This window comes from Equus przewalskii, chromosome 31, assembly GCF_037783145.1.
Source record: "Equus przewalskii isolate Varuska chromosome 31, EquPr2, whole genome shotgun sequence".
NCBI classification, from domain to species: Eukaryota; Metazoa; Chordata; class Mammalia; order Perissodactyla; family Equidae; genus Equus; species Equus przewalskii.
In genome coordinates, this window is record NC_091861.1 from 803,709 (window position 1) to 815,741 (window position 12,033).

At 39.4% G+C, this 12,033-nt stretch overlaps 1 protein-coding gene across 4 annotated transcripts in view; it reads left to right on the top strand.

The window, feature by feature from the left end:
- The window catches only part of ADSS2 (adenylosuccinate synthase 2), a 39,771-nt gene extending 30,824 nt beyond the window's left edge, over positions 1-8,947 (top strand). For 3 of the 4 annotated variants that reach the window (XM_008509762.2, XM_008509763.2, XM_070602122.1), the window contains 4 exons: positions 980-1,104; positions 2,430-2,527; positions 6,400-6,549; positions 7,893-8,947. In XM_008509762.2, coding sequence (XP_008507984.2) covers positions 980-1,104; positions 2,430-2,527; positions 6,400-6,549; positions 7,893-7,945 — 426 coding nt within the window. In that variant the 3' untranslated portion in view covers positions 7,946-8,947. Of the gene's footprint in view, positions 1-979; positions 1,105-2,429; positions 2,528-3,266; positions 3,399-6,399; positions 6,550-7,892 lie in introns of all 4 variants that reach the window. The other variant, XR_011535255.1, reaches the window with a different exon arrangement.
- The last annotated feature ends 3,086 nt before the right edge of the window (positions 8,948-12,033 follow it).

Here is a 12,033-nt window from a genome sequence, read left to right on the forward strand (position 1 = left end):
CAACCAAAGAGGAGAGATTAGAGGGTCCATAAAGATAACTAATTGCAGGGCTAAAGAAGCTGGGTTCACGAGGGGATTAAGATAGTGGCAGAGAAGGAAGAAGTTAAAAATAACAACTACCTTTCACCAAGAGCTTCCTAGGGGCCGGGGCTGAGCAAAGTCATCTCCAGACATTGTCTTGTTGCAGCCAACACTTATGCAAGTGGTGGTTACTCGGGCCAGGCACTGTCTCAGTGCTGGAGAATTAGGAGCTCTTTGGATCCTCGCCGTAGCTCAGGGAGCTGGGTAGTATCACCGTCCGTTGTACACACAAGGAAACTGAGGGACAGAGAGCTAAAGTAACTTGCTTAAGGCCACAGAGATAGACAGGCCTGGGATTCAAACCTGACAGAGCAACATTTAAAAAAACACATAATTGTAATGATGTCAGAATACAAGAGGTAATGAAATGATGACTTTAATCAGAAAGGTGTAAATTAGGGAAGAGATAGATCACAGGTGGGAAAATTAGGTTGTAGGGAGTGGCTGTATCTTAGATCTTTGAGCATCATTTTCAGCCTCACTTTTGAAAAGAGCGTTGTGATCAACAGCTGCCTACAGGTGAGAGTTTGCCTCCTGGCTTCCAGGAAAATTAGCAAATGCAGTTGTTCTTGGAACAGGTGGCTTGTCTATTTTAATGAATGCTTATTAACAACCTAGTATTTAAAATGCAGCCTGTGTAGTTTTTATATGTTAATCTAAATTTTAAGAGGTTATCTATATAACGTCATAAAAAATATTGGTTTTTAAAAAATGGTAGATAAATGAAGCAAAAAGTGAACCTATTCTCAATAATGCTTCCCTAACATAAAACCCAAGTTATTTTCTAAAAACTGTTTATCTCAAAGAGAATTTGATTTGTTATTTGATCTTAAGTCTAATTCTACTGGATTTACAGCATTGGTATTCTAATCCTAAAGTTCTATTTTCTATTCCCTAGGAAATTGGAGAATTGTTACAAATGAGAGGTAGAGAATTTGGCGTAACTACTGGAAGGAAAAGAAGATGTGGCTGGTTGGACCTCGTTTTGCTCAAATATGCTCATATGATTAATGGATTTACTGCGTGAGTATTCTTAGAAGCGTTTATTTCAGGAAATAATAGGACAGTTCATGGCCACAGGTTAAATTTTGTGGAATGCAAACTTGAAGTAGTACTGTAATAGAAAAATTTCGCTCTTTAGCCTCTGAATGAAATTGCAGTTCAAGGTAGAAGTGGACCAAGATATAGAGGAAGGGTGCACAGGGAGAGGGACCCCAAATTATCTTCCTGGGCATCCGAGAATGGGAGAAAAGAATCATAATACTCTTGCATATGTATAAGTATAGAGGGAAGTAAGATAGGTAGGTAGGTAGGTAGGTAGATGGATGGATGGCTGGATGGGTGGATAGACAAGGCAAGCATAGAGTATGTATACAGAGGGGAGGCAGTGTAACAGTGATTTATTGCATGGGCTTGATTGATATCTGACTTCTGGATTCAAATCTCAGATCCATGCATAATATTGTGTGACTTTGGGCAAGTTAATCTTTCTGTGCCTTTTTCATCATCTTTAAAATCTAGATAATGATATTACCTACTTATATTATAGGGGTGTTTTTAAAATTAGATGAGAAATGTAGTGAAAGCATATAGCACACTGCCTGGCTCACTGAAAATTCTCAGTAAAAGTTGTTATTAACATATATACATAAAATATGTAAATAAGTGTATTTGTGTCTATATTAATTAGGCTTAACTTCTAGCAAATAACAGAATAAAGGACAAAAAAATAATTTGTGGACAAGAATTCCAAACCTAGTGTTTTATCTAATTTCCACAGATTTTTCCTTAAAACTCTTTTCCAGTCAGTTTATTAGGAGATTTTGATCTATCATGAAGAGATCCTTGGTGTGGTTTCCTCACTCTCCTTTGATGATTTCTGACCAGAAGGGTGGAGGTGATGGTAACCAGAATGAAGAAGTGGGTTGATGGCATATGGGTAAATGTGCACATGTCTTGTGGTCATCCACATGGAACAGTGAGCTCTGCTGTGCCCCACAGTGACAGAATGCATCCTTTACTCCAGGCAGCCCTCCCACAAATACGTTTTGATCAATCATAAGAAAGCTAAGGGAAAGGGTGTGGATCAATGAGTGAAAATCTGTTATAATTATTAAAAGGTAACTCACTAGTAGGTCAGTTAAGTCATTTTTTATTTTGAGGAAACTATATCAGTATATTGTCTCATAGTGTTTTATGTGTGGCATGCTTTAAAATATAATCCTAACCAGTTTTCAGAATTGCTTTAGAACTTTTAGCTTGTACAAATTTTCCTTTACTTCCTCATCAAGTTAGAAGTTAGGGCTTGTAACAGTTGGTTTTAATGTTGCCTTTTCTTCCAAAATTAGGTTGGCACTTACCAAATTGGATATTTTGGACGTGTTTACAGAAATCAAAGTTGGAATTGCGTACAAATTATTTGGTGACATCATACCTCATTTCCCAGGTACTCTTTTTAGGCTTTATATAAAGAGTTTTATGAGGTGAATGTTTTCGAGCAATTTCTTAAAGCTCTTCTGTATAATTTATGATATATAGCCACAGGCTTTGCATTTGAATGCTGATTCAGGCAAGCGTGTACTCAAACTCAAAATAGGAAAGCAGAAACATGGCACCTCTGAGCCCTGCTATGCTGCTTCTGAACCTCATCCTCCCTATTTTCAGAGTAACTTCCATGTAGGCCCTCCTCCCTTCCTTGGGAAATAAGGAGTGGGGGACAGAGCACTGCTTGTCAGGGTGAGCAGGCTCCCGATACAGTAACCCACCCTGTCCTTAAGCCACGTGAGTGGTGTTCTCTGCCCTCTGTTCTGTGTCTGAAGTGGATGGAGGTCAGGTAGGGGGACTTCCTACTTGAGGCAGTGTGTGTTTTCAGGCATATCTTCAGTCGTGTGATTTCTTCAGTTACTCAGGAAGTTCCATAAACATTTCTGGCTTCCACAAATAGGAACTGTTAATTTGTTCAGTCGTCCTATAAGACTGAGAATATGCCAAATGAAGGAATCTTAACTAGCTTAATGAAACTTGGTAGGCTGGTAGATTTTGTGACTTGCTAATAACGACCAGTCTTTGGGAAATGAGGATAGCTGCAAGTTGTTAGAAACATGTTTAAAGTCATTATCTGTTAGTTCAACATCTGGGCCATCTCCAGTTTGATTTCTCTTGACTATTCTTTTCCTTGATTGTAGATCACTGTTTTTGTGTCTAACAGCTTTTGGTTGAAAATTGGACGTTGTGGATAATATATTGTAGAGGCTCGGATTCTCTTGTCTTCCTCTGAAGAGTACTGGTTCTTGTTTTAGGGGACAACTGAATTACAGGTTGGTCATCTCGAACTTGAATGGCTTGGTTTATGATTTGTTAGTATAGTTATGTGGAGAACCCAAGTTGTTTCCTAAACCTCTCTAACTTCGTATGAATCAGTCCAAATTCCGTCTCCTCTGTGCATCTTGGCAGAGTTGGTTTTAGGCTTCATTTTGGGGGTTCTGTAGGAGATTTTACTCTAGAGTGTGGTTTTTGCTTTAAGGAGCAGCCTTTCTGGTGTCTTAGCTGGATGCCAGAAGAGTTAACAAGATGTAAAGAGATCTCTCCAATCTGGCAGTGCTGGAGCTCCAGTGTGTTCTGTCCCTTCCCTTCCACCAGCACTGCTTGACCTCTAGAACTTTTGTCCACGCAACTGTGTAACAACTGATAACTGGTAAGCCTCTGATGGTCCCATTCTTTGCATGTACAGCTGAACTTCAGCCATGGGACTTTCACACGGACTTGGGTTTGGGGGGCCCTCTCTGTATAGCTCCTTCCTCTCTGACGCTTGATCTCGATGATTCTAGCTGCTTCAGCTTCCCTGAAATCCTATATCTGCCTTCCTCAGGTCAGCGGGACCACTGTTCCCTGCTGACTCCAGTGGTCAGGAAATTGTCCCTGGGCAGAGAGCTGAGTAGTTTCGGGACTTGCTTGTGAGTTTTCTTTCTCTCAGAAACCACAATTTTATGCTGCGTGTTGTCCACTGCCCGTGAAGAGCTGTCATCTATTTTGCCCAGTTTTACAGTTGTTTATGCTGGGAGAGTTAGTCTGGAACCATGTGCTGCCTCATGGCTGGAAGTAGCAGCCCCACTGAGTCTCTTGACTCCTTCTGTCGTCTGGCACAAGCAGTTCTGAACTGTCTGCCTAGTGTGGCTCTTCACTTTGTCTAAGCTTCGAAGAGCATTCCTAGCAGTATGCTTTCATCATCTCTGTTTCATGGGTCATGGCAGAGCAGTATACTTGCTTATTTGACTTGAGTTTCCGTCACGCGCTGTACCCTTCCAGCACCCTCAGGATCTAGTCCCATACGGACTCCTTGGCTCCTGCTGGTAAGTGTTGGCTCAGTCCTGCAGATCTTCGGAGTGTAGTCCCTTCCCTCCGAACTTAGCCAGCCCAGCGCTTCTTGGCCAAGTTGTGTTTTGACTTGACCCTAGATGATGTTTGCTGGGCAGGAGGGGAGGTAAAGGTGGAACCTGAGAGGGGCACCTGCCCCCTTGTAAGGGAGCGCTTCTGCTTCTTCTTCAAACGGGAAGCCTTAGCCTTTAACAGGAAGTAGTAGGGCATTCTGCAGGCCATCAGCGAAGCTGTGGATTCAGAATTTTCATGTACATCAACCCAGATGTTCCATCCACAGTCTCAGGGTCCCACTTCTCAAACAGCATGCTGGATTTGAGAATTCACCTTTCTCTGGAGCTTCTGCTGTCTGTATTAATGAGTCTCGAGCCTGATCCTCAGCTTTTTCTGCCCTCTGCCGTAGGAGATGAGATTCTCTCTAGATGCCAAGGAGGCCTTCTGACTTGCACACTTTGTCTTAACTTTCATTGTCTTTCTCCTGTTCATGACTGGCATTCATCTGGAGCTGTCCAATTCCATTGTTCCATTGTGCTTATTTCTCAAAGCCTCAGATATTGCCACTGCTTTACTTTCCCCCCGTATGGCAGCGCCGTTTACCTCCCATGGAGGTTTTCACAATTGCAGTACTGCAGCATGACAGAGGCTATCCATACTCTACCTCCCTTCAGTGATGGTCCTCATTGCCTGCCAGCTGTGCAGTGATCCAGCTCCAAGATCCCATTTTAGAGCCTTCTTCCTCACACCACTCTGGCACCAACTGTCTTCAGTGGCGTTCCTTAGGAAACAGACTCTGATAGAGAGATTTGCATGCAAGTCGTTTGCTCATAACTACTCTGAGCAACAACATATGTGAAGGAGTGAGAGAAGGAGGAGTAGGCAGAGGGAGAAGCTGAACTGCAAGGTAGTTACATCACAAGCCCTCAGCTGATCCCATGAGGAGCTCTGGGGCTGGAATGGCCCTTCAGAGTTGTCCCAAATTAAGGTAAGTGGCCAGGTCCTATATATATACCCACATTGACCAGTCACTGGATACGGGCTGGTACAGGGAGGCAACTCCCTTCAGTGGAGGGCAATTTCTGGGGAAATTCTGGACTGTGAGTTGTCAGCAGGCAATATTCCCACAGCTGGCGAAACGAGTGTCTCGGTCCTGCAAAGGGAAGTCGACAGTGTACCATAGCATGTGCTGCACCGTCTCAGTCAAAGGGACCGGTCTCTTTTAGCACATTTTCAGTTTCTATTAGGGGATATGGAGAAAATGCTTAGGTATATAGTGAGGACAATTTCCAGCTGAGCTTTTGTGCACAGTCACAAAAGCATTAGAAGCTTTCCCAGATGAGAGCAAGTAAGGGAGCCTTCTTTCTGTGAGACTGCTGCCATCATGCAGACCTGCAATCCCTAATCATAGTGTAGAAATCCAGAAAAGCTCTAAAAATTGAAAGTTTTTTGTTTGACACCAAAATTCATTTGACAGCAAAACCTGATTTAAACTGATGTTAGAACTAATAATCTACCTGCTTCGAATGAATAATCCTGTGTTGCTACAGAAATATGTTTGATTATAAAATACTACCCCAGATGGTCTTTATACTGTTATCTTTCTAAACTCTAAAAAATTCTAAATTCCCAAACACATTTGGCTCCAGGGATTTTGATAAGATATTGTGAACCTATATCAAAAAGTCATCTGACGGGCTGGCCCTGTGGCCTAGTGGTTATGTTTGGTGTGCTCTGCTTCGGTGGCCTGGGTTTGGTTGCAGGTGTGGACTTACAGCACTTGTCGGCAGCCATGCTGTGGCAGGCGACCCACATACAAAATAAAGGAAGATTGGCACAGATGTTAGTTCAGGGTGAATCTTCTTCAGCAAAAAAAAAAAAAAAAAAAAAAAAAGTTTGACAATAAGCAGTGTCCACCATGAACAAATATACTTCCTCTTTAACTTTCAGCAAACCAAGAAGTCTTAAATAAAGTTGAAGTTCAGTATAAGACTCTCCCAGGATGGAACACAGACACATCAAATGCAAGGACATTTAAAGAACTACCTGTTAATGCACAAAATTATGTTCGATTTATTGAAGATGAGCTTCAAGTTCCAGGTAAATAGAAACACTTGATAAACAGCCATCTTTGCTTTTTCTAGTTTTGACTTAACTGTCTACTTTTGAAATAGGACAAAGAGAGACGATTATGCCTTTGTAGAATGCTCATGATTTGCATAAATGCCCAGCAAGATGTATGAGAATTTTGTTCCTTAGAGTAAATGGACCGTCTTTCTCCGACTCTTCAGATGACTGAGGACGATAGATCACGTCTCTCCCTTTGTGACCCTGTCTTAGTTTGGTTAGTCTGTTTTCTCCCCTGTGACATTCATTCTCGGTCCTTTCTCCCTCTTAAGAACAAGTCCTTTTGTAGCTTCACCACCACCACCAAAAATGGTGTGTGGTTTTTTCATTTGGAGTTAAAATACCCTTGAGAGTTGGGGGTGTTTCTTGAATATATATTAGGAAATAATAGGTATGGAAAATAGGAAATCTAATTGGAAAAAATAGAAGAATAAAAAATAAAACTTCTTTAGTAAAAACAACTGTTAGCTGGCCAAGGAGTTAGGTATAACCAAGTTATGGCCATGACTAGTTATGTGAAGTCTTTCTTTAACACATTGCTTTCTTCCTTTTATTGGCGCTGATGGAGATTTGAGAGAGCAGAAGTGCCGTGGGTGTGAGGTGTCCTCCGTGTAAAATCTACCATGTACTTAGTCTGATTTTGTATTGTCGTTCATCTCAAACATGAACCTTGTTTTCCATTTTACTTGCTGTCCCACCTCCCACAAGATGTCAGATTTAGTATGTTTGCTCACTGCTCTTAGTGAACATTTTTTGGAATATGAACGAAGTGAATTGAACAGTGACATCTGTAAAATACCATAGAGGTTTACCCATGTAGTGCACGTGATTAGAGATTTGCATAGACTGGTACAGTAGGCGGTTCCTAAGGCTGTGCAAGGTAAAACAGTGTTCTCTTCCAGATATTGCTACTGTCTGAGATACAAAAGTTACAGTGACACTTCAATACTCTGTTAGCATCATCCATTTATCAAAGATGCTTATCTTTTCTACTTATTAGGAACTTGATCAAAGCTTCTTGAAGTCTCTACTGCTTTGGGCCAATATTTTACTATCCTAATTATTAGGAATTGAGGAATTGTAAATATCGTGCGATTAAAACAGGACATGGTAAGACAGACTACCCTGTGTTGGATCTCGACTGCGCACTCTGTTTAGAATTGGCACAGTCTGCTAAGAGGATAAAACAAAGAGATAGCACAAGGCATGTGGAGAAAAGTTAAATGAGGACACTGAGAGAGTGGGGGAATCTGTTAATCCCAGAGACTGAACATTATGAATGAGTTAATAATGTTATACTTTTTTTCCCCTCCCAGTTAAATGGATTGGCGTGGGTAAATCCAGGGAGTCCATGATTCAGCTCTTCTAAGGATTTCCAGCGACGGAGGAAACACTCCTTGATGGGGTGAAAAGAACTTTCTTCACTATTTTATTTGTGATCTACACATTTCAAGAATAAAGACGTTAAAGTGAGTTTTAAGCCCTCCAGTTGTTTCCAGTCTTTTAAGGTGGCTGGCTGGTGCACAGAGAAGCTCTGGCATGTTCCGGGCCAGCTTCCTCGGCTGGTGTCATTGCTGAGTCCTTCGCTGCTCCTGCTGCTCATGGTGCCACGTGTTCTTTTAATGTTGAGTAATGGTATAATCCATGTTGTTTGGAATCTAAAGTAGAATTACTTCCAATGTGGGTTTTTTTTCATTATTGTCATTACGTGTTCCTAAGTTTTACCTCTGTTAAATGGTAAGAACAATTAATGCAGTTTTGCACAAATGTTTTTACATTCTGATCATTCAGTCCTGTCATTGTAATCTTTGCTGTTAGGGAGAATGATGAAAAGAGAAATTCTGTAAACTTTTGTAATGCTGTCAATTCTGTTTAAATTGCAAACTGTTTATTTTCTGCTGAGACCATTGCAAATTTGAACTGTGGCAGGGGGAGGGGGTTATATTCATGAGTCCTTTAATTTGTACAGAACACAAAACTTATTTAAAACAATTAGTCATTAAAAGATCTGTTGTGATATTTGGTAGATATTTTTTTTTAGTTTCAGACATGAACTCTGAAATGTGTAGCTTTCTTTTTTATCTTACCAGTATTTTCAAATCTAGTGGATTGATTTTTCAACATCGTGCCTGCCAGTATGCCTACAAAATCCTCTATAAGTGTTCACATGAACCCAATTATTGTTCATAATTTTGATTATGCCTTTATTTCTCCTTTCTTGCCAAAAAGGAGGTGTTATTTTGACGATTAGGCTTAACGTATTGTGTTGTAGATTATCCTTCAATGAACTATTTTAAATGTTTAAATTAGGTGCCACTTTATTTTATTATACCATCAATAGCTAATTAAAAAGAACCAAATATTTCTATTATGCTTTGTGTGTTGTGTTTTTGTTCTGATGAGAGAAGTATTATAACACTAGTATACAAGAAGGCTTTCTCCCTGCAGTATGTGCAGAGAAGGTGGGGAGAGACCAAAAACAGAAGCTTTGAAAGGACCTAAATCTCTCTTATCTTTACTACATATATAATAAATATTTTTTACTTATTCTAATGGAAATTGAATGGGCTTTTATTTCTCCGTATTCTTTCATCTTCCTACTTGGTCTTCAAATTAAATTAGCTATCCAGAGGTGAAAGCTCTATTTGAGGTAAGCATTCAGCTCTTCTAAGGATTTCCGGTAACGCAGGAAACACTCCTTGATGGGGTGAAAAGGACTTTCTTCACTATTTCATTTATCTTGGCTATAAGCATTGCACATTAAAGCATATTTTTAGTAATGGTCCATAAGCAGATAGAAAGATCCCATTCTCTCGGTCACAAGTTCTCTTATTTTTTACCAAAAAAGATTGTCTCCTATTGATGTTGACAGACATTTACTCATTTTTGACCAGTTTGAGTGGTTCTCTCCTGTTTGTCTTAAAAGTGAGCTGTTTGCTAACTAAATTGGTTAAAAGAAAGGATCTGTTCTTCACATGTAGTTCAGTCTTTAAAATCATAGAGAGCTGTATTAAAATAATCTCTATTGAACAGTATATATGCTAGATTCTGCTACATGTTGGGTACGTGGTGGTGACAAGTACACCATGTTCCTGAAATTTATCATAGTGGGAACAGCATGTTAAACATGTATTTATAAGTGATGTTATGTGCTACGATGGAAAAGTCAGGTGCTGTCAAGGATAACTGAATCTAAATTTGAAAAGGGGTAGAGAAGGCCTTTAACAGAAATAACATTTAAACAGACCGGAAGGATGGGTCGTCAGAGGGACAGTGTGCAAAGGCCCAGAGGCTGGAAGGAATTTGGAAGGTTGGAGCAACTGCACTAAATGAGTGAGGAGCTGGAGGTGCTGGTGAGATTGGCAACAATTGGAGGAAGACTAAGCCAAACAGCCAAAACAAAATGGAACCATATATGTTATAGGAGGCATAATGGGAGTACAGAAAAATTGCTGAAACAAAAAACATGCACTTTAAATTTTACACCAAAGTAGAAGAGAACTGGATGGCAGAAAAGATATTTCAATGTAGAGGGCCTATTTCATGTATATTTTTTACATATTAATTGATTAATATAGTTGAATGAGAATGCCAGTCCTTCATAAATGAGTATATGAATTTAATGCCATTCCAATCAATTGCCATGAGGTCCTCTGTAACTGGACAAAATTATATTGAAGCTTAGGTGGAAAAATTAATATGCAAGAATTCCTAACATATTTTTGAAAAAGGAACATAAGACAGGAGGTATTTCCCCACCAGATGATAAAACATTATAAAGCTACAATAATCTAAGTATGTGGTAGTGTCATGGGAAAGAACAGATACATAAGGGAAGTGGACTAGACATTCCAGAAATAGATGCAGCATATAAGGGAACTTAATATAGGCTAAAAAGGGCATTTCCTTTCATTGGGAAAAGAATACATTAAAAAAATAAATGAGGATAGCAAAAACAATCTCAACATAAAACATGGATTTCAGATAGAACAAAAACTAAATTATAAAAGTTTTAAGTAATAATATATAAGAAAATATATAACCTCAAGGAGAGGCTTCTAAAGCAAAACAGGAAATTCAGAAACCTTAAAGAAAAATGTGCAGATTTGACCAAAGTTAAAAGTTTTTAAAATACCGTAAAGAAAGTTTTCTACAGAAAGAAAACCCTGAGAAAACAAAACAAACTTGGGAAAAAACATTTCAATACATGTCCCTAATACACAAAGAGCTGTCACAAATAAGAATATGACAATTAATAGGAAGATGGGCAAAATCAACACATATGGGTCAATCCACAGAAAAATAAATGTAAATGGCCCAAAACATGAAAAGGTATTCACCTTCCCCTGGAGACAGGAAAATGTAAGTTAACACAAAGAGATACCACTTTTCCTCTCTCGTTGGTAAATATGAAAAGTAAAGTCAGTGCTACCGAGGGTGTGGCGAAACAGGCGCTTTCATATCCTGCTTGCACAAGGGGACTTACTCCAATCTGGGGGGAGAGCAATTTGGCAATTTCTGTTACAATTTGTATTTTCAAATCCTTTGACCCACCAGCAATCCCACTACGGGAAGAAAAAAAAAGGAGCCCTATTTCACATGTAATTGCCTAACTGGAAGCACATGAATATCCATTAGTAGCATGCCATAGTCCTCTAGGAAACCTTTAAGAACTGACCTACACATACTGATTATAAGCTTGAGCATGCCTTTTGGACATACAAACATAGCAAGTTTTCTACAGTATGACACCATTTGGAAGGAGTGGGGGATGGAGCAAGAAAATTTAAAACTATGTATATATCTGTTGGTTTACTAGGACAAATATATAAGGGTATATATCAGTTAACACTGGTCACTAGGAGAGGACTGAGGTTTTCCTTATACGTTTTGTATTGTGTAGATTTTTTTAAAGCGTATAATTTTAAGTATTTAAGAAATGAGTTATAGCAGTTACTGAGAATAAATTACTATTTCAAATATACCTGAGAACTGAGTATATTCAGTGATGAATAATTTCAGAAATTCACAGTATGCATCATGGTCAGTATATCTTTGGAGAAGTAGGATTGGGATGTCGACATTTGGCATCATTTTACAGACTCAATCTTCAGAAACACTGAATGAACATCCACAGTGACACAAATACACAGATTGTGAATGAAGGAAGAACCATGCTTTCACTAGATTCTGAAGTTGCAGCATATAAGCTAAGATGTTGCCTGTTTGGGAAATGCTTCTAGAATCTTGGGGAAGAGACTATTAACTCTAACTTATTTCCCACTCTTTTTTCCTTCTCAAGGTTAAAGAATAGTTTTGTTTGGAATCACCAACATAGACCATTAGCCTCGCTGTTCATCTAGGACAGAATCACCTGTAGAGAGTCTACCTGAGAAGGAAAGGACGATTGGGATCACCCTCATGCACATCGTCGATCCATCTGTCCTCCTTACCTTC